Source organism: Haliotis rubra, unplaced genomic scaffold, assembly GCF_003918875.1.
Source record: "Haliotis rubra isolate DU_JTF1 unplaced genomic scaffold, ASM391887v1 Scf1, whole genome shotgun sequence".
Classification (NCBI taxonomy): domain Eukaryota; kingdom Metazoa; phylum Mollusca; class Gastropoda; order Lepetellida; family Haliotidae; genus Haliotis; species Haliotis rubra.
The window spans coordinates 2247929-2271039 of record NW_025764891.1 but is presented as its reverse complement, the minus strand read 5'-3'; the positions used below and the strand labels follow the sequence as shown (position 1 = coordinate 2271039).

At 40.9% G+C, this 23111-nt stretch overlaps 3 protein-coding genes across 3 annotated transcripts; all 3 read left to right on the top strand.

Moving 5' to 3' along the window:
• Window positions 1–1704: 1704 nt before the first annotated feature.
• Window positions 1705–11556, top strand: LOC124287197 (acid-sensing ion channel 1A-like). Its single transcript, XM_046723723.1, has 6 exons — window positions 1705–1802; window positions 6963–7130; window positions 8800–8994; window positions 9836–9957; window positions 10968–11152; window positions 11497–11556. Exons 1-6 carry the CDS (start codon window positions 1705–1707, stop codon window positions 11554–11556), a joined length of 828 nt encoding a protein of 275 aa, XP_046579679.1.
• Window positions 11557–15390: 3834 nt separating this feature from the next.
• On the top strand, window positions 15391–16430 carry LOC124287104 (ring-infected erythrocyte surface antigen-like). The gene is given in 3 exon segments (XM_046723619.1): window positions 15391–15757; window positions 15953–16233; window positions 16359–16430. Coding segments are annotated over 3 exon segments (720 nt in total).
• A 1432-nt stretch (window positions 16431–17862) lies between these two features.
• LOC124266878 lies at window positions 17863–22151 on the top strand. The gene is made up of 4 exons (XM_046701730.1): window positions 17863–18774; window positions 19217–19308; window positions 19958–20065; window positions 21528–22151. Exons 1-4 carry the CDS (start codon window positions 18164–18166, stop codon window positions 21590–21592), a joined length of 876 nt encoding a protein of 291 aa, XP_046557686.1. The 5' UTR covers window positions 17863–18163; the 3' UTR covers window positions 21593–22151.
• The last annotated feature ends 960 nt before the right edge of the window (window positions 22152–23111 follow it).

Here is a 23111-nt window from a genome sequence, read left to right as displayed (position 1 = left end):
GAAACAATAGTTGTGACAATTGTATGAATGGAAACAATGGAAACAATAGCTTGTGACAATTGTATGAATGGAAACAATGGAAACAATAGTTGTGACAATTGTATGAATGGAAACAATAGCTGTGACAATTGTATGAATGGAAACAATGGAAACAATAGCTGTGACAATTGTATGAATGGAAACAATAGTTGTGACAATTGTATGAATGGAAACAATAGCTGTGACAATTGTATGAATGGAAACAATAGCTGTGACAATTGTATGAATGGAAACAATAGCTGTGACAATTGTATGAATGGTTAGCTGAAAACATTGGTGTAATGGAAACAATAGCTATGACAATTGTATGAATGGAAACAATAGCTGTGACAATTGTATGAATGGTTAGCTGAAAACATTGGTGTAATGGAAACAATAGCTGTGACAATTGTATGAATGGTTAGCTGAAAACATTGACGACACCAAGTGTTCGCGAAAATCGTAACTCAAATTTTACTTTGTAAACCCTTATTTAGCTTTCTATGGGGCGGTGGTGTAGCCCAGTGATTAAAGCGTCCGCTCGTCACGCCGAAGACCCGGGTTCGATTCCCCACATGGGTACAATATGTGAAGCCCATTTCTTGTGTCCCCTGCCGTGATATTGCTGGAATTTTGCTAAAAGCGGCGTAAAACTAAACTCACTCACTCACTTTCTATACAATTGTTTGTAAACTTGTATACCTGAAATAAGATTCAACAGTGAATTTAGAAATTTAAGATAATTATTTGATAATATAAACTCACGGGCGAAAGAAACGTCACCCCACCTTTTTAACATGTCACAAAACAACAAACTCAGATTTTGGAAATTTAACAATCATATTTGGAAAATTAATGGATGATCTACAACATTCTGAATGATGAAAGTGTGAACTACAGATATGAATAATCACTTAGTGTACGATAAAAGATATTTTTTAAAAATTTTGGTGACGTTTCTTTCGCCCGTGAGTTTATTATAAAACGAAACATCAACCAACACACCGTTTTGGAGTACACTTCAAATGCAAGTGGAAGGCTTGAAGTGATATACCATTTTGGTGAAACCCGTAAGCACGGTCCCGATGCTATCAAACCTAAAAACATAATTCTGGATTCGAACCCACGATCATAGGTTCCTGGCAATTAGGGAGCCTTAGACTCGTTTCTCGTTTCCATAACGACAGGCATCAAAGGAAAGGGAAGCTTAACACAGCAAGATGTGGCGTCGAGGACCGGACTGTCATCCGTACCGGCGGGTGTTCTGTATGCAGGCTGCATACAGGAGGGCGTATTCATCAAGCAAAGGATATAAAAAGACGGATAACAACCCTCTGTTCAGTTCTTGAACACGAACTCAGAGATACATGAAGTCCTTTGATTGATGCATTGGATACAAGCCATACAAATAATGTACTGTCCATTATCAAAGGTTGCTCACAGTCCTTGAACCATAGAATCCGAAATTCAGATATCAGTGATAAACGTGTGTTGCTCCTCATCCATCAACGCTGCATCCTTGCTGTAAATCAGATTTGTTCTACAGAGGGCAAAGTATATAATTTGATCGTTTAAGCACAACTTGGGATTTTTGTGCGTGAATGCATTTTATTGAATTGTCCATTTACATAGCACATAATCAACTTAGAATGGGTTTTTTTACTTGACGCGTAGACTTCGTCGACGATGAAGGTGACAGAGCCGTCACTGCAGTACCTGGCTCACAACATCGGTATTTCCGGCTTCAAGTACCTGCTTGGCCCTGACGCCACTACAGCCAGGCGGTAAGTGCACGTGTAGCCAGTAGCTCTTTTGTGTGTGCGTGCGTGTCAGAACATATTTTAGGTCACTATTTCCAGATTTTTAAAAATGTTTGCCCTGAAAGTGATCTGGAACAAACATAAACCACCGGGCAAAAGAAAGTTATCACCGACTTCACTTGACCACAAAATAGAAGCAAAGACGTATGTGAAATTTCTTATAATTATTCTGCAAACAGAAATCATTGTCCAATAATTTCACAGAATGCTGGTTATGCATTTGCCGCAATTCCTTAAGAAAGAGTCAAGGGATCAAAATTACACAAAACACAGTTCATTCAAAAAGTGCATAAAGAGTCACATTATGACACAGGAGTCACATTATCAATAGCGACTGTGACCACCCTGACCAAGAAACGTCTCCCCATTGACGTCTTCAGTCGGCGGATGACGTCAGCAGGAATCTTGTTCCATAAGTCCAAGAGAGTTTGTTCAAGTTCCCGTCGGTTCGCTGTAGGTGCACGTGGTACACGTTGCCTCAGCTGACGATCAAGATGATCCCAGAGATGTTCCATGGGGTTCATGTCTGGAGAACGCCCTGGCCAAGGCAATACGTTGACGTTAACGTTGTGCAGGTATTCTCGAACAATTCTGGCGGTGTGAGGCCTTGGGTTGTCGTGCTGCAAAATGATTCCTCTTGACTGTTGTCGAATAAAGGGCACCACAAAAGATCTCAACACTTCATCCCCGTATCGCCGGGCATTCAGATTTCCTCGGGTGATAACCAGTCTTGTTGTTCTCTGGCTACAAATGGCGTCCCATACCATGACGCCTTCTCCATCGAACGGATGAACTTCTTAACCACAGTTCGTCGGAAAATTCGAACTCAGCCATCGTTTCTGGTGATACATCTGCAGGATGTAGCGGTCTTCGGCCGGTGTCGTGATCTTGGTCTGGCCTGTTTTCTGGTAGCGGTTTATCGATTTGCTGATTGTGGTCTGTCTGCAGTTGAAGGTTCTTGCCAGCTGACGTTGTGAAGCCCCCATAGAGGCCATACCGATTGCCCTGTCTCGTTGCGCCTTCGTAAGTCTTGGTATATTCGTGGTGGTCTTTTTGGTTATTGCATGCTTGCTCTGCCCAACATCGGTATTGATGTCACAGTCATGCACGTGCATTTGAACCAATGTCCCGTTTACAGGTTTTGAAAATGCACGTTTCGTACGAACTTTCCTGACAGCTGCGTCGTTATCGGGGCCCTGTTGCGTTTTAGTGATTTTATTCCGCTTGGGTTCAAACCTGAACATCGTTCTTGTTATTTTATATAATTACTTTAAAAGTGAAAACTTTCTTTTGTCCGACAGTTTATTTCAAGACATCCAGCATGCGATGTGAACAAAACAGTGTGGGTTGCAAAACCAATGTGTTTTATTCAAACACATTCCACAGCACTGAGCTCAACCACTTAATCCCTCTCCTATACAGGCCTTTGACAGTGGTGTGAACAATTAACGACCTTCGTAATGCACATAACCTTTTTTATCGTTTGTTTTCTGGACCTTTTCCTATTTCACTCGTTTTGGAATGACCATATTCACCCTATTTAAGATACTTTACAGTTCAGTGTAAAAACAGCGTTAGCTTAATTATCTCGCAAACGATAACATTCGAGAATCATTAAACAGGTCATTAATCCCGCCAACTGGTACATCGTTCCGTCACAAGTATAATGTAACTGTAGACTCAGAGATAAATACCCATTGACCCCACACGACTATGTTCAAACACCCCGGTGTTAAGCGAGATACGTGCTATTAGTCTGATTGTGCATAATACGTTCAGATGTGTGACTGGTATATACCAACTAAAGCCGTTCTACTGCATTTACATTCAGTGCTTTGATTTAAAACATACACGTGATAAACGGCAATCAATACCGTGACAATACGTTATTGCAATACTTTAGTCATTCATAGATATGGACAAACACTGAACACATCGACGCGTAGCATCACATGGAAGGATAGCTGATGTATTCTAAAATTTGTAATCCTCAGGATGAAGGAGTCTAGATTGAAGAGATAAGCAACGTTGCATATACACAGGCGTGTGTGGTTTTCAAACTTGTGAGCATTCTATTATTGACACGAACCCAGTTGAAATATGTTGATACAGTAGGAATATGAACCGTCAACGCGATGATAAAATGTGATATGTATTGGGCGAAGAACCAATAGCATCTGAAGTCTCCGAGTTTCATAATAAGCAGTATTAAGCACAGAAGCATTTATTAATTATTATGAGTTAACAACAAAGGAATGTTTGGATCGACACATAAAAACTGCATAAGAACGTTTTTTTAACGTAGAAGTAGCACCACAGTATTAACCCCGGCTTGTCGTAAGGACAAACAGGATCGGGTGGTCAGACTCACTGACTTGGTTGACACATGTCATTGTATCCGAATTGCGTACATTGATGGTCATGCTGTTGATCACTGGATTGTCTGGTCCAGACTCGATTATTTACCTACCGCCGCCATGTTACTGGAATATTGCTGAGTGCGGCGTAAAACTAAACTCACTCACTCACAACAAAAACTGCTCCGGACTATATGTCTTAACGTTTTTCTTTACTTAGAAGTAGCAGAATCTCTGCACTTGTACACAGCTGACGTAATTCAAATTGTACATATCGTTTTATCTTCCAAGATCATCAGTACAAACCTGGCTAGCTATGCTCGAAACTTCTTAAGCCCTACGAACTTCTTAACACACTGGCTACGATCAAGTTAAGAATTCTTAGGACTTCGAAAGTTTTGAGAATAAGTGCCCTGATCGGTTAAGTTGATGTCACTTTGCTTTATGGGGAGGTGAGGTAGCCTAGTGGTTAAAGCGTTCGCTCGTCATAGGCACAGTGTGTGAAGCCAATTTCTGGTGTCCCCCGCCGTGATATTGCTGGAAAATCAAGCGCTGACTATCTAAACTTTGAGTTGTTTCAATTCTCAATTTGTGGGCGAAAATAAAACCCTACTTGTGACGAACTGTTCGTTTAAAACACAGATGAATACCCTGTTGGTGCCTTTAGAACTGTAGGTTCTTGAAAGAAACTTGAGTGAGTGAGTTTAGTTTTACGACGCACTCAGCAATATTCCAGGTATATGGCGGCGGTCTATAAATAAGCGAGCCTGACTACCTGATCCCGTTAGTCGCCTCCTACGACAAGCATGGGTTACTGAAGGCACACTCTTACCCGGACCTTCACGGGTCTGAAAGAAACTTGAAGTGACAAGAAATATATAATATATTTGCGAAAAAATGTCGAAATGATATTTGAAATAACGACAGAATAGTCAAAGCATCCAGAAAATAATCGAAGCTACTTAAAATACTCGAAACGAGAAAAAGACAAAACAAGTAAAAGCACACTAGAATATTATTGCAGCAACGAAAAACTGTTTTGAAATGTCATGGTGTTTTAATTTTGTTTGAAATAACGACAATCAATCGAAGCTACGAGAAATGAAATATTCAAGTGAAAAATAATGTACGCTCTCAAAAGTAGCATTTCGCTTTCGTACTTGCTTTACGTAAATGATATTGGCATGCCCTTTGCGCTCAACGAGAATCATGTCAAAGACGTGTGGCGGATCATGCAGTCCGGAGCAATTTTGTTGTGACTCGTATTATAAACTATGTTTCCTTGTTGCCCTTTTCAGATGGATAATTGACTCGGTTTGCGTGTGTTTGTGTCATCATTTTAATGTGGATTCAAACGCATGCTCTTGATATGGTGTACAGCGTACAATGGCATCACGCACCGTTGTAAAATGAGGGGCGGTTGGTGGCTGATTAGGGCGTTATCGCTTTCTCGTCTCGCGTTATCGCTTTCTCGTCTCGTGCTATCGCTTTCTCGTCTCGTGTTATCGCTTTCTCGTCTCGTGATATCGCTTTCTCGTCTCGTGATATCGCTTTCTCGCTTTCTCACCTCCGAATTTTAAGGTGAGAAAGCGATGGCCCTAATCAGCCACCATACTTGTGAGTTGTGAAAACCGATGTGAAACAGCTGAAACAAACCCACGTGATCAGTTGAGTGACGGGAAATAATTTCCCCCGATTAGATCATTTTAAAAAATCCTATTGTTACGAAGATACGTGACATTGAATAAGTCTCTTTTCACTGCAATAGATGTATGGGATATTGTTCCTGTGTGTGGATATTGATGGAGATATTCCTCAAACAAATTAAAAGCCTGATATTATACTTACAACGTTTTGGGTTGTAATAACGATATTTGCCTTTAGTTTTCATTCATTTGCTCGAACAGGAACTTGTGAGGCGTAAATGGTAACTGGATTTTGGTTATATATAATGTCTGATAAACAACCTTTTTAATTCGAACACTGCACCAAAATTCTTTAAAGTTTTTTTGTTTTACTCAATCATAGGTAGATTTATGCTGATTACAAGTTTACGTGAACACACACAGAGTAATCCTTATATTTGCATATAAAATTATGCATAGCAGAACAGAAAGAGAGAAAGTACAAATAAAACGGTAAATCATAGTTTTGACTAGGCATCACCAGTAAATGAAACATGAAACATTGTAAAAGCCATACTTGTGACAGAGGGACGTACCATACCTTTGCTACCTGCATGAACCGTAGCTGTATTTACACCTTCTTTTTCACCTGCTGCAATATGAACATGTTCCCATTACAGCCGTCAAGGCCTAAAGGGTATTGATGGTCATATCTCTGCCATATGTCATAACACTCGATGGCAACGGAACATGCAGCATTGACTGCTTGTTGTATAACGCTGCACTGTTCCTCCTATAAGACGAATGCCTTTGGAAAATTTATCATGAATGAGTGAGTGATTGAGTTGGATTTACGCCACTTTTAGCAATATTCCAGCAAAATCACGATGGGGGACACCAGAAATGGGCTTCACACATTGTACCCATGTGGTTATCATGAATGAAAACAACACATATTGCGATAAAAAGACCCGGGAAGATTAAAAATACATTTCTTTGAATGACATGGTCTTACGCACCTCTCAGGGGCATTACTAGAGAAGCGAGTATAGATATCTGAACGACCCGGACATACTATTTCTTCCCCTTGCCCCGAACCCCGCTTCTTAGAGAAACGTAAGTCTACAGATGTTGATTTGCAGATTTACATGGTTGTTTGTGATCCTTGCCGCCGTGTGTTGGATGGTGTGGAACATCCATGGCCGCCTCGTCTACTTCCTCGCCTACCCCACTTCTCTTGACACTCAGATCCACTACCAGGATGCGGTGGAGTTCCCCAAGATCACAATCTGCAACCAGAACACCTTCAGGTTGGACACTCTTGCAGTCTAAGTAAACTTAGGCTCAGTATAATTCGTTACACTGCTAAACTGAGTCTAACAAAACCTTGTAGAAGGTCGCGTCAGCTAACATTTTGGACTGACCAATCATAACACAGCTTACCAAATGGCGAAAGTTAACATTCGCACATACCGTTTGAACCTTTACCTAAAAAAATCGAACGATTCCGAATGCTGTTTTCCGCACGATCGCTTCCGAGTGATACACGCAATGGGTAAACAGTCGCTGAAAATAGCGTTTTTGTCAGTATTCAAGGATGACATCTTGTGAAAATATAAGCAAATAGTAACCATGTCATTAGAGACCCATAAGCGTATATACTGCAGGTCAAATATCTGTGTTTTATGCGAATTTTCGTTTGTTGATAGATCAGTGTCAGCGACCAGGGAAGAGAAAATTCAAAAACCGTTTTGTAAGTCCCGCCGAACCCAAACAAGTAGCTGTTGCCTGATTGGTTAAATCAGTTCGGCCGTCTCGCGTATGATTGGACGGTCATAGGTCGCTCAAAGGTTAGCTGACGCGACCTTCGACTAGGTTTTGTTAGACTCAGTATAGCAGTGTAACGAATAATACTGAGCCTAAGTTTACTTAGACTGGACACTCTTGTCATAACGGTAGCCACAACCATGGTCTGCCAACTGCTTGTCGTAAGAGGCGACTAACGGGATCAAATGGTCAGGCTCGCTGACTTGTATGACACATGTTATTGTAACCGAACTGCGTAGATCGATGTTCATGATGTTGATCACTGGTTTGTCTGGTCCAGACTCGGTCATTTACAGACCGCCACCATATAGCTGGAATATGGTTGAGTGCGGCGTTAAACAACAACCAAACCAAACCCAAACCAATGGTTTGTCAGCAAGGTAACATTGTTATCTCGCCATCATTTCACCTGGAAATTGTGTCTCAGCGGCAAAGATAATGTTTTGTAATAATGTGTTAACATAATATACCCTGGTATAAATAATAATGTGTTTATACCAGGGTATAAACTCCATACTTATACCCTCATGAGCAATATGAGATTTTAAACTATGAATCATGTGCAACGCGTGGAAGGTCCATCTTAATATAGCTACATGAAAGATTTATGATCTCATTATCATAAGGACATTTACAGTTGAGGGCGGGGTGGGAATTATTATGGACAGGGTATCGCTTACTTCTTCAAAACATATGATATTCCTCTGAAACATTAAGATATATAACACAAAATACATTAGGATTTACATTTTGTGGATGTGTTTTCGCAAGCAGTGTATATACCCTACGCTTTCAGGGTTCGCAATACCCCATATATTAGAGTGCCATGGCACGGTAATTATTGACATGGCACGGCTAAAAAATGTTCTCGGTGCCCTTTTGACACGCCTGAGACATAACTCACATTTAGTCATTTAATCCCCAAAACAATTATTTTTTTCCAAATTGAATAATACCATACATATTTGAATGCTCATAAACCCATTTCTTTATTTAACAATACATTTCAAATGATCATCATCATTGTCATTTATTCTAAAAACATGTGGGCATACTTGATTTCTGAAAGGCACACCTAAAATATTTGTCTGGTGCCCTAAGGCACACTTAGAAAAAAAAGTATTTCTATCCCTGGCTTTGTAATGTTGATAGGTCCAGCCAGGTGTTAAATGAGACGGATGGGCCCAGGACATCACCGACCCTATATGAAGCACTAAATCAGTACCATCGAGTGAGACGAGGACATCTGAACCAACTGGAGGACAAGTACACCGACCTGCTTTCCTCCGCCGGAAGCTGGGAATTCTTCAAGAAAATGGCGCACAGGAAGGAAGCACTATTAAAAGGGTAAGCGTGTGCGCTACATTTACTGGATCTGTCCTCACTCGTCTTAAGCTGGTTCCCGGCTCCCTTTGCGCGTGATATGCGAGACTGGGCCCAGCTTACACTCGTCTCGTCACGATGAAAATTACATCCGACACTCTTGATGGGAATTTGTTCATGAGCAACTATTGACCAAATTACCATTTAGCGTTCCTTAATAGCAAACTTGGTTGCCTTTCGTTCCCGATTTTCAGTAAATGTCTAGACGTTTTATGCTTAGAACATATCATCATGAAATTGGAGCAGTCATTGACTGTTTGAAACCTATAGCTAGTAGACCGGTATAATGGTGTGTGGAAAATAAATTTGAAACCCGAATCCAGTTAATTTGGCGTTGACCCAGCCTAGGTACTTAAGTATCCGTGAATTCGAAGATAAGGGTTAGAACTGGTCTTACTTCGTAAGAGACGATCAGGTGGTCAGGCTCGCTGACGGTCGATGCACGTCATCGTATCCCAATTGCGTAGATCGATGCTTATGATGTCAATCACTGGATTATCAGACTCAATTATTTACAGACCGCCGTTCTTTTGGTGGCTAAGTTCTGAGTGCGGCATTAAACAACGAGCAGTTAACGCTGTATTATCCGTTGCCATCGGGTGTTATCACATATACATTTTTAGTTGATTGGTTGGTTTGTTGTTTAACGTCGCACTCAGCAGTATTTCAACTCTATGGCGGCGGTCTGTAAACTATCGAATCTGGACCAGACAATCCAGTGATATATTATGACATATGGCAGGTATATGACCATCAATACCCGTTAGGCCTTGACTGTTGTAATGGGAACATGTTTATATTGCAGGTGCACATGGAAGGGCCTACCTTGTGGCCCAGCAAACTTCTCCACAGTGATGACTGACCTTGGTGTATGTTATCAGTTTGAAGCCTATAACAAGGAGACGCCACTAACAGTAGACACGAGTGGTAAGTGACGGTAATATAGGTACACACCCGGGAAGATCCGGGTCTTCAGCAACCTGTGTCTGTCGTAACAGGCGACTAACGGGATCGGGTGGTCAGGCTCGCCGACTTGGTTGATACCTGTCATCGTATCCCAGTTTTGTAGATCGATGCTCATGCTGTTTATCACTGGGTTTCAGATTCAGATTCAGTTCATTCGGTAATTCTGGCCTTAAGGCCTACATTACAATTGTTGATGTTACAAAATGCTATACAAGTCACGTGAACTTATGGTTACATTCATGGTTACATTTATGGCTACGCACAGTGAAAACATGTTTGAGATATATTGCTACAGACTTAACAATCATAATATTCTTAGAATTTAACAAATTTGACAGTGAATGTTTGTCTAATACAGCGTTTGAAAGAAATGGTATATACTTTTTTCGCAAACTTAGATACTTGGTGCATACAAACATGACATGGAACTCATCCTCTATAGAGCCTGTAGTACAATTAGAACAGATCAAATCATTTTTACATTCTGAAGAAATACCATGTTTACGTGCCCTATTTACACAGAAATCATGAAAACCAATTCTTAATTTACATAAAGCTCTTATCAAAGATTTATCATGAAAATTTAAGATATACGATTCTGGGTTGTTATTTACAGACAAACACATTCTATCGGTACAATCCGGATTGTCCGCATTATTATGTTACCACTGTAAACTGATGGGGCACAGGAAAGTAAACTTCCATGTTTCATGATGAAACAAACGAGACATGTGTTTAAGACCTTTACAGTTTGTCGGTGACTGTTTTGAGTAACGTTCAATATGAGTTTGTAATTTCCACAAATCAAATTTCCACGTCTATACATTCTTTTATCCAGTTGTTTGACATAGCTCTGTTTAGTTCCCGCTTTTCTGGTGTGATCCCTTGATACTTCTGATATTGCTAAAAGCGGCGTAAAACCATACTCAGTCTTTCACACATTACTGATGTTTCAAGTTCGATCTTTCCAGGTCACCAGAGCGGCCTTAGCCTCTCCCTTATGGTTGAACAGTTCGACTACATGGGTGGATCACGTGACTCCGCGGGAGCCGTTGTCGTCATTTCCGCTCCTAACGATACCGCGGCTTTTGCTGATTCGACCGGTTTGGGTGTGACAGTTGGGTTCAGTACAGGTATAGCCCTGAAGAAAACCAGGGTAGGTTCTTCCCTGTATCTATACAATAAGAACAATTGTCATCGTACTTTCAATCACGTGTACTCACACCCGGACTGTCGAATGTTTTATCGAATACACACCCGGACTGTCGAAAAGCAGTGGAGTGTGGCAATGCTCAACACTGCTCCAATAACAGCCGGAGTGTGGACTGCCTTGGAGAACTAGACTAACAACTAGTCTCTGAAATGAACATATTTTACAGAAAAAAAATCATAGTAAAAAAAATATATATATATAATGAAAAGGAGCCCTGAAGCTGAGGAAATCTAGACTTGCCACATTTTCTAGACTTGTGTGGGCTTTCTTGGATATATTTGCTTCAGGGTCTGTACGAGAGACTATTGGAGAACATGAACCAGCGAATAGCAGAAAAACTGTGCTAATCCGCTCTACTCTAATTAACGAGGGGGGAAGACATGAATACTATTGTTGTTGAAATGAGGAAAGAGTTTGGGTTAACTAGATTTGTCACACTTCCTTCTCAATGATACAGATACAGGCGGAAGTACACCACTGTTGTTGACATGAGAAAAGTTAACTAGATTTGTATTTTGTTGTTGTTGAAATGAGAAAAGCTAACTAGATTTGAATCAGATTTGTCACATTTCTTCTCACGGATACATATGTAACTATATAAGATAGGTAAGTAACATAAACGATGTCTATATCAGCTATATCATGTTAAAAAACGCCCCAAACCATTAATAAACCAACTACTAAACCTTTACAATACAGCTTTGATAAACGGTCATATACCAAAAAGCCTGGAAACATTCCCTTATCATACCCATACACAAGCAAGGCCAAGACGTAAACAAAGCCGAATCATATCGGCCAATATCTCTAACATCTAATATATGCAATACCATGGAGGGTATGGTTAACAAGCGCCTCACACAATATCTTTAAACACAAAATGTATATAATACAACTCAATCAGGCTTTCGCAAAAAAAAAGTTTAAAAGAGGCACTTCTAAATTTTGCATCAGCCTTTCTAACAGACAGAGACTTTAAGGTCTCCATAGTCCATCAAATCTGATGATATATTCAACAACCTCAGTAAAAACATAAACAAATCCAAGTTTGCCGTTGATGGAGCAATATGGGTTAATGAAAACGTGGAACAAACACTCTCAATTCATACAAGACAAATGCAAGTCAGATCTCAACATTATTAAATACCTATCACATAGTAAATGGGGTAGCACAAACAAACATTACTACTACTATATAAATCACTCATCAAATCTAAATTACTCTATGGCTGCGAAATATTTCAACATATGGCACATACACCAATTCCAAGCTTTCTAACAAACCCCAAATTGATTAAACCGGCGTATAACAAAGTGGCCATAATAAAGAATGTACTGTATAACGTATTTGGTTTTCCTTAATGCCCGGAGCGTCGAACGCCATAGTGTTAACGCCTAACTACCTTCTTACGTAATACCCGAAACAATTTTCGACAGTCCGGATGGACATCGCTGTTAGTCACCTCTGACGACAAGCATGGGCTACAGAAGACCAGTTCTGATGCGGATCTTAACGGGTTTGATACTTATGTAACTCCTTGAGGATTGTGCAAGAATCTTAGAAATGACGCACTTGTTAACGCCATACAACCGTAGTTATCACCACTACGTAATGGGTCAACTCTTTACATGTTTTTGTTTATCTAAATACATTTTTTCGTTCTTTTCGCGATTCAGTGTTACACGACATTATGTAAACTTGAGGGTTAGATAAGTTCCAAAGATTAATGGTAACATATCGATACCATGCAAAATACGGGGTGTTGACGGTACTTTTGATCCATGTGTATAAAACTATAGACGAATTCAAGTAATCAATGTGTTTTCTGACACCAAGATATGCAGGTAGTGAGGTTGTGATTTCAGATGCTGGACAAGCAGGCGCCTTATGGGTCATGCGGGAAGACAACTCTGCATGAGTTTCCTGACGACACAGAGTACTCTCCCCTGAGATGTCGGCTAAATTGTCTGACATCTCACGTCAGGAAAAAGTGTGGTTGTGTGCAACTGTACATGCCAAGTGAGACATTCTTTGTCATAAACATACAGTAAATGAAATAAATAAAACATTTAAAGTCGCAAAAGCTGTAACACTGCAAAACGTTGCCTCACAAAAATTGTCAAATGAAAGTCAATGAGTGCGCGTAATTTGTCTAATGTCGAGTTTGCACGTGGTATTATTCAGAACTGATTGTGTTCCAGACAGGCATGGCAGGCCCTACTGCAGTCTTCTGGAACAGCTACAGTGTGTAGACAGGACCATGAGTAAGTGGAGGGTTTACTACAGCCTGAATGGCGTAAAGGGTTGAGGCAAGAGATGGGGATTTAGATGCAATGAAGGAAGTGGGTAGTGATGTTGAAGAAACATCGAGGAGATGATGGATAGTGATGTTGAAGAAACATCGATGAGCTGTTGGGAAGTGATGTTGAAGAAACATCGATGAGATGTTGGGTAGTGATGTTGAAGAAACATCGATGAGATGTTGGGTAGTGATGTTGAAGAAACATCGAGGAGATGTTGGGTAGTGATGTTGAAGAAACATCGAGGAGATGTTGGGTATTGATGTTGAAGAAACATCGAGGAGATGTTGGGTATTGATGTTGAAGAAACATCGAGGAGATGTTGGGTAGTGATGTTGAAAAGAACACTGAGGAGATGTTGGGTATTGATGTTGAAGAGAACATTGAGGAGATGTTGGGTAGTGATGTTGAAGAAACATCGATGAGATGTTGGGTAGTGATGTTGAAGAGGTCATCGAGGAGATGTTGGGTAGTGATGTTGAAAAGAACATTGAGGAGATGTTGGGTAGTGATGTTTAACAGAACGTCGAAGAGATGTTTGGTAGTGATGTTGAAGAGAACATTGAGGAGATGTTGGGTATTGATGTTGAAGAAACATCGAGGAGATGTTGGGTATTGATGTTGAAGAAACATTGAGGAGATGTTGGGTAGTGATGTTGAAGAAACAACGAGGAGACGTTGGGTAATGATGTTGAAGAAACATCGAGGAGATGTTGGGTACTGATGTTGAAGTGGTCATCGAGGAGATGTTGGGTAGTGATGTTGAAGAGAACATCTAGGAGAAGATGGGTAGTGATGTTGCAGAGAACATCTAGGAGATGTTGGGTACTGATGTTGAAGAGAACATCGAGGAGATGTTGGGTAGTGATGTTGAAAAGAACATTGAGGAGATGTTGGGTAGTGATGTTGAAGAGAACATTGAGGAGATGTTGGGTAGTGATGTTGAAAAGAACATCTAGGAAATGTTGGGTAGTGATGTTGAAGAGGTCATCAAGGAGATGTTTGGTAGTGATGTTGAAAAGAACATTGAGGAGATGTTGGGTATTGATGTTGAAGAGAACATCGAGGAGATGTTGGGTATTGATGTTGAAAAGAACATTGAGGAGATGTTGGGTATTGATGTTGAAGAGAACATTGAGGAGATGTTTGGTAGTGATATTGAAGAAACATTGAGGAGATGTTTGGGTGTAGTGATGTTGAAGAGAACATTGAGGAGATGTTGGGTAGTGATGTTGAAGAGAACATTGATGATGTTGGGTAATGATGTTGAAAAGAACAGCTAGGAGATGAGGTTAGTGAGTTTGAAAAGAACATCTAGGGTTGATGTGTAGTGATATTGAAGAAACATCTAGGAGATGCATTGAGGAGATGTTTGATGGTAGTGATGTTGAAGAGAACATCTAGGAGATGATGGGTAGTGATGTTGAAGAGAACATCTAGGAGATGATGGGTAGTGATGTTGAAGAGAACATCTAGGGGTAGATGAAGATGGGTAGTGATGTTAAAGAGAACATCTAGGAGAAGATGGGAAGTGATGTTGAAAAGAACATCTAGGAGATGATGGGTAGTGATGTTGAAGAGTACATCTAGGAGATGTTGGGTATTGATGTTGAAGAGAACATTGAGGAGATGTTGGGTAGTGATATTGAAGAAACATCGAGGAGATGTTGGGTAGTGATGTTGAAAAGAACATCTAGGAGATGATGGGTAGTGATGTTGAAGAGAACATCTAGGAGATGTTTGGTATTGATGTTGAAGAGAACATTGAGGAGATGTTGGGTAGTGATATTGAAGAGAACATCTAGGAGAAGATGGGTAGTGATGTTGAAGAGAACATCTAGTAGAAGATGGGTTGTGATGTTGAAAAGAACATCTAGAAGATGTTGGGTACTGATGTTGAAGAGAACATCGAGGAGATGTTTGGTAGTGATGTTGAAGAGAACATCGAGGAGATGTTTGGTAGTGATGTTGAAAAGAACATTGAGGAGATGTTGGGTAGTGATGTTGAAGAGAACATTGAGGAGATGTTGGGTATTGATGTTGAAGAGAACATCGAGGAGATGATGGGTATTGATGTTGAAAAGAACATTGAGGAGATGTTGGGTATTGATGTTGAAGAGAACATTGAGGAGATGTTTGGTAGTGATATTGAAGAAACATCGAGGAGATGTTTGGGTAGTGATGTTGAAGAGAACATTGAGGAGATGTTGGGTAGTGATGTTGAAAAGAACATTGAGGAGATGTTGGGTATTGATGTTGAAAAGAACATCTAGGAGAAGATGGGTAGTGATGTTGAAGAGAACATCTAGGAGATGATGGGTAGTGATGTTGAAGAGAACATCTAGGAGATGTTGGGTATTGATGTTGAAGAAAACATTGAGGAGATGTTGGGTAGTGATGTTGAAAAGAACATCTAGGAAATGTTGGGTAGTGATGTTGAAGAGGTCATCAAGGAGATGTTTGGTAGTGATGTTGAAAAGAACATTGAGGAGATGTTGGGTATTGATGTTGAAGAGAACACCGAGGAGATGTTGGGTATTGATGTTGAAAAGAACATTGAGGAGATGTTGGGTATTGATGTTGAAGAAAACATTGAGGAGATGTTTGGTAGTGATATTGAAGAAACATCGAGGAGATGTTTGGGTAGTGATGTTGAAGAGAACATTGAGGAGATGTTGGGTATTGATGTTGAAGAGAACATTGAGGAGATGTTGGGTATTGATGTTGAAAAGAACAGCTAGGAGATGATGGTTAGTGAGTTTGAAAAGAACATCTAGGAGTTGATGTGTAGTGATATTGAAGAAACATCTAGGAGATGTTGGGTAGTGATGTTGAAGAGTACATCTAGGAGATGATGGGTAGTGATGTTGAAGAGAACATCTAGGAGATGATGGGTAGTGATGTTGAAGAGAACATCTAGGAGATGATGGGTAGTGATGTTGAAGAGAACATCTAGGAGAAGATGGGTAGTGATGTTAAAGAGAACATCTAGGAGAAGATGGGTAGTGATGTTGAAAAGAACATCTAGGAGATGATGGGTAGTGATGTTGAAGAGTACATCTAGGAGATGATGGGTATTGATGTTGAAGAGAACATTGAGGAGATGTTGGGTAGTGATATTGAAGAAACATCGAGGAGATGTTGGGTATTGATGTTGAAAAGAACATCTAGGAGATGATGGGTAGTGATGTTGAAGAGAACATCTAGGAGATGTTTGGTATTGATGTTGAAGAGAACATTGAGGAGATGTTGGGTAGTGATATTGAAGAGAACATCTAGGAGAAGATGGGTAGTGATGTTGAAGAGAACATCTAGTAGAAGATGGGTTGTGATGTTGAAAAGAACATCTAGAAGATGTTGGGTACTGATGTTGAAGAGAACATCGAGGAGATGTTTGGTAGTGATGTTGAAAAGAACATTGAGGAGATGTTGGGTAGTGATGTTGAAGAGAACATTGAGGAGATGTTGGGTATTGATGTTGAAGAGAACATCGAGGAGATGTTGGGTATTGATGTTGAAAAGAACATCTAGGAGATGTTGGGTATTGATGTTGAAGAGAACATTGAGGAGATGTTTGGTAGTGATATTGAAGAAACATCGAGGAGATGTTTGGGTAGTGATGTTGAAGAGAACATTGAGGAGATGTTGGGTAGTGATGTTGAAAAGAACATTGAGGAGATGTTGGGTATTGATGTTGAAAAGAACATCTAGGAGAAGATGGGTAGTGATGTTGAAGAGAACATCTAGGAGATGTTGGGTAGTGATGTTGAAGAGGACATCTAGGAGAAGATGGGTAATGATGTTGAAGAGTACATCTAGGAGAAGGTGGGTAGTGATGTTGAAAAGAACATCTAGGAGATGTTGGGTAGTGATGTTGAAAAGAACATCTAGGAGATGATTGGTGGGCATGTTGAAGCGAACATCGACGAAGTGTTGGGTAGTTATATGGAAGAGTGAGTGAGCTTAGTTTTGCGCCGTTTTAACAACATTCCAGCAAAATCACGGCGGGGGATATCAGAAATGGGCTTCATACATTGTACGCATGAAGGGAATCGAACCCGGGTCTTCGGCGTGATGAACGAACACTTCAACCACTAGGCTACCCACCGCACTGATGTGGAAGAAGAAATGGAGATGCGGTGGTGGTGCGCAAGGCAATGCATGGTGGATATGTGTGTCTGAAGGGGCAGATACGTGGACAAAGTGTAGGGTAGTGACACGGAGGAGATGTATGGGGTGGCGATTGTTCGTGTCTTTCTTTCAAACAAAAGACCCCCAAAATGATTAACTTTATACAGTAACCTAATATTGAGGTTTGGTCCCTAATCACTGGCAATCAACAGTCTCTGTTGCCTAGAAACAATACAGGATAACATGTGTCTTTGACAGGGCTATTCTACAGCAGCGGGATGACCAAGCACTGCGACTGTCCGTTTCCTCTGCCGCTCAGAACACTTCTCCCAGACTCTGTCTCAAACTGCTATTTCTCGCCAATATGCGAGCAGGCTATCTCTAGCAGACAAATCAACCCAAGCGTCAAAACAGAGCTCCCATGACCGACCATCTCTGACAGATGTTAATGAGGCTCTTAAAGTCCAGTTCTGGGGCTTGCTGAACGACCTTGACCCTGCCTATACTGATCTTCTGGCCATCATGGCTGATAATGTACGTCAGCAGCTCCACTGTCTAGCAGACCTGAAGCGTTCACTGGTATCATTTTCAGAAGATGCTGCAACATTGTTCAATAACGTCAGTTTAGAAGCAGTTGTAAACGACTCTGAAGGAAACCGTACTCGAGCAGAGTATGCAGATTTGTTGGTTAATTATCTGAAAGATGTCAGCGGATCCCTACGTCAAAGATTCGACAACGCGACGTTCTGGTCCACAAACTCACTAAAGTGGGGTTTGGAAACAACGCTTGCGAATGATGCCGTGCAACCTAAAAATGAGTTTTACCGAATAAGATTAATGAAGGGCTCTCTTCAAATTCATTTTGAAACCATCCGAAGGGACCTTGACAAGGTATACTTCTGGATCCAGACTATCAACAAGCGATCACGTGACGGCTCACCGACCAATCATCTCAAGGCTGGGAGCCTGTCCCAGCTGCACTACAACAATGCTGTAGACGACATCAGGAGGATTGAACGCCTGATACAGATGTTGCTGACGTACGTGGTGCAGTTCCAGAACATGCCGTCGGTCTCCCACCTGATCAAGCTCAAACAGCCGCTATACACTTTTCTTCAGCCTTCCTTTTATCAGTGAGTTTTTGAATGAGTTTATGCTCCGTTCTTATTTCTTGGTTTCATATTCAATGGCTTTTAAACATAATGGTCAAAACCAGAGGATAACCAATATCGATTTCATTGAAACCACCCTAGGTCGCGTCAGTCGAACCTACCAGTCGTACTTTGACTTCCCAAAACAAACAAAGGCTGCGTTGGTTTGCGAGCCAATTAGCTAAATTCATGGAACGAGATCCTGTGTTAATGACACCTACAGCTCTTGGAGTGATGTCCAAAAATATATGACTTCTATATGTGAAAATGAATGGAAGCAGTAAACAGACCCGAAATAAAGCAATACTCATTTGTCCACGAGTCGTTATGATTCGCTCCGAGACACAACAAAAACTAATTAATGATCCTACAATCTTCCAAAGGTCATTGGAATCATTACAAGTGTCGTTCAATTATTATTCAGGGACAACGTGCTGAACGTGAATATCTACTTCGAGGACCTGAGCGTTGAGGAAAGAGTCAAGTCCGAAGCCTACTCTGTGGAAGGACTCGTATGTAAGTATTGTCCTTTAGGTGAAGACATGTTATTCAGTTTTATTCATGATCCTGTGAGAATGCCGGGTTCGAGTAGATTAATATAATATGACAACACCCGTTAGTTGATTGTGTGTAATCATACCCGATGGCGTGTTCATAAAAGTGATCATGGTTTGCCTGGTTCAGTCTCGAATACTCACAGGCAGTTGTCACGTAGTTGAATTAGAATATGTCTGAATATGTCTAATATTTAAAAGCATTCAACAGCGAGAGAGAAGAACAATTAAAAAAGACTGACCATACATTCAGCGAAATATCACAGATTTATTGCGGAAACAACCAGTTGACCCTACGACCAGATTAAACAGTGCTAGACTGTCGCCAGCGATATGCCACCATCAACCCAAATGAGCTGCACTTTTATCAGCTTGCTTACCTTGGCCACCAGTGTGCCATCGTGGATCTAAAAGACACCACACTTGAGTAACAGTCATTTAAATTAATGATTTTGTCTCTTTGTATCTCACATTCTCACTAAGTCAAATGACAGCACTTATAGTTTGGAGTTATTCGGTCCTGAATGAATTAATTATGAACAATCTTCCTACCAGCTGTCATCCGATGCTAAACCTTGTGTAGTGAAGAGGTACGCTCTGTGTAATTCCAGGTGACATTGGCGGAAGTATCGGGTTGTGTCTGGGCGGAAGTATCCTCACCTTCATCGAGGTTGCTGACCTCATTCTCTTCTCAAGGAAGAGGAGGAAAGATGACTCAGGTATCGCCGAACCTTCCTTATAATCAAAATCTGAGTTCCTTGGCCATTCCTGACGGTCAGTTGAGAATGATTAATTTAGTCATGCTCAATTCATGGTGGTAACCCATGCTTGCGTAGATCGATGCTCATGCTGTGGATCACTGGATTGTCGCCACCATATAGCTGGAATATTATTGAGTGCGTCGCTAAGCAACAAACAAACAAATAAATAATGTAATTTGCATCTGTAGGAACATATACAAGTGAGTGAGTGAGTGAGTTTAATTTTACGCCGCACTCAGCAATATTCCAGCTATATGGCAGCGGTCTGTAAATAATCGAATCTGGACCAGACAATCCAGTGATCAACAGCATGAACATCGATCTGCGCAATTGGGAATTCGAACCGATGACATGTGTCAACCAAGTCAGCGAGCCTGATCACCGGATCCCGTTATTCGCCTCTTACGACAAGCATGGGTTACTGAAGATCAATATTCTAACCCGGATCTTCACGGGTAACATATGCAAGTAACAAACTGGGACTTTCTACTTTGGTGATGATAATATGAGACGTGGAGTTATAAACATTAAAAAACCCGTGATATCAGAAAAATCCATCAGTCAGTTTTATAGTAGGCATGTAGTGGGGTTCACTTTGGTCTCTCTGTAAAGTATGTTATGAGGATACTCTTAACCTGCCCGTCATCATGAGACAAAAAAGACCATACCCCAGAACATTTGATACATGAACACGGGGCCAAAATACATGGTGTATTATGTAAGCACTAATCCTTATGTTCGGTTCGTTTTCGGAACTGGACTCAAAATCCGTTCACTATGCTTCATTAAAAACTGTATACATTATCAACCAGATGGTTAAGTGATGCCTTACAGTGAGTGAGTGAATGAGTTTAGTTTTACGCTGCACTCAGCAATATTCCAGCTATATGGCGGCGGTCTGTAAATAATCGAGTCTGGACCAGACAATCCAGTGATCAACAGCATGAGCATCGATCTGCGCAATTGGGAACTGATGACACATTCTACTCATGAACATGTTAATGCTTTCAAATCATTTTCCAAATATTATTAAAACACAAAATATCCAACAAAACATGTCCAATGACTCCATTATTCCTGATAACTTCAGGGTAAATACTTCTAATTATTCCCCATTAGAGTTCTACTTCTACTTTCAGATACTGTGTTTGTACAACATTTAAAACAAACACAAAAAACCCCACAAAAATATCAGGTAGTCGCCATTTATCATCTACAAAAAAGTCCTATACGAACACTGTTGTCAACAGGGCGGTGGGGTAACCTAGTGGTTAAAGCGTTCGCTCGTCACGCCGAAGACCCGGATTCGATTCCCCATATGGGTACAATGTGCGAAGCCCATTTCTGGTGTCCCTCGCCTTAATATTGCTGAAATATTGCTAAAAGCAGCGTAAAACTAAACTCACACTCTTGTCAACAGATCCCAGCAAGCCAGGTACAGCCATGGAAGACCTCCCCCAGAAGCAGGATCCGTCATGCACTTAAACCAGGAGGTACCGGGCGTCCAGCTGATGCTGTATGGAGTTAGACATTGGTTGTATTGGGATATACCTCACGGTTCAAGTCTATTGCTGGTATAACTGAAGCTACTAATGGTGTACAAGCAATTGTGAAAATACCAACCGCTTATTTACACTGTAGCGACGGAACTTTACCTTTTCCAGCTATTTATTCCAGTCGTGTCAGTTTTGCGATTCGACTTTTCATGTTGTTCTTGTTTCGATTTGTGTACGAATGTAATGGAGAAGTTTGTGTATGGCCGCGCATTAAGCTGCAGTTGTATCACTTGGGTCATTTAGATAAACAAAGCTACCGGTTTCTACACAACACAGCCAGCATGTCACGCCAACAATGTACTTTGGTGAGAAAACTGCGATAACTGTTATATTTTGCAAAATTAAGGGGAGACAACTCGTGCTAAGGGACACAACTCTTCAGTGTCGGTTGAAGCGCATCTTACCTCGGCATCAACTTGTCACTTGATGTACTTTCGTTTAGTGTTCTGTGTTTTTGTAATTCTTTCAATAAATGTTGCAAGAAACCCCTAGTTGCATGTCCTTGTCAGCACACACATGCTCTTATCCATAACAGAGTATCAATCCTGCTCATGTAAAATACCGCAAACAATAATACCCATAATCCGTGCGTTTGTGATACACACAAAAAAATGTTACTCACAGTATCAATCACCGGATTGACTGACTCGAGACACGATCACTTAGAGGCCGCTGACATAACTCTTTACACTGTCGACTGATTAACTGATTGTTATTGAACGTCGCACTCAACAATATTCCAGCTACATGGCGGTGGTCTGTAAATAATCGACAAGGTAACCCAGTGATCAACATCATGAACATCGTTCTACGCAATGGGGAACCGATGACATGTGTCAACCAGTTCAGCGAGCATGACCATCGGATCCCGTTAGTCGCCTCTTATGACAAGCATGGGGTACTGATGACCAATTCTAGCCCGGATCTCCACGGGTTCACTGCCCAGTGAGGCGTTAAAAAAAAAGAGAGCTAACAAACCATGTCAGGTAATTTGTTAGCTTCTGATCTTCAATTTCGTACAATATTATTATCATCATGATGCATTACTCCCTTGGGGTACATATCCGTTAATTAGTAGCTTACCCGTGAAGGTCCGGGTTAGAATATTGATCTTCAGTAACCCACGCTTGTCGTAAGAGGCGACTAACGGGATCGGGTGGTCAGGCTCGCTGACTTGATTGACACGTGTCATCGGTTCCCAACTGCGCAGATCGATGCTCATGCTGTTGATCACTGGATTGTCTGGTCCAGACTCGATTATTTACAGACCGCTGCCATATAGCTGGAATATTGCTGAGTGCGGCGTAAAACTAAACTCACTCACTCACTAATGAGTAGCTATGGTTTTTCGCCGCATTTTAGCAAAATTACAGCAATAACACGGCGGGGAACACCAGAAATGGACTTCACATGTTATATTAATGAGGCGAAAGGAACCTGATTTTTCG

Excerpts from the sequence above, each read along its gene's own strand:
- LOC124287197 (XM_046723723.1), top strand. The coding sequence starts at position 1,705 with ATGAAGGTGACAGAGCCGTCACTGCAGTACCTGGCTCACAACATCGGT. Across the intron at positions 7,131-8,799 it reads TGCAACCAGAACACCTTCAG|GTCCAGCCAGGTGTTAAATG; the intron begins GTTGGACACTCT and ends TAATGTTGATAG. Across the intron at positions 11,153-11,496 it reads TAGCCCTGAAGAAAACCAGG|GGTCTGTACGAGAGACTATT; the intron begins GTAGGTTCTTCC and ends TATTTGCTTCAG.
- LOC124266878 (XM_046701730.1), top strand. The coding sequence starts at position 18,164 with ATGGCTGATAATGTACGTCAGCAGCTCCACTGTCTAGCAGACCTGAAG. Across the intron at positions 18,775-19,216 it reads CTTCAGCCTTCCTTTTATCA|GGACAACGTGCTGAACGTGA; the intron begins GTGAGTTTTTGA and ends ATTATTATTCAG. Across the intron at positions 20,066-21,527 it reads GAGGAGGAAAGATGACTCAG|ATCCCAGCAAGCCAGGTACA; the intron begins GTATCGCCGAAC and ends TCTTGTCAACAG.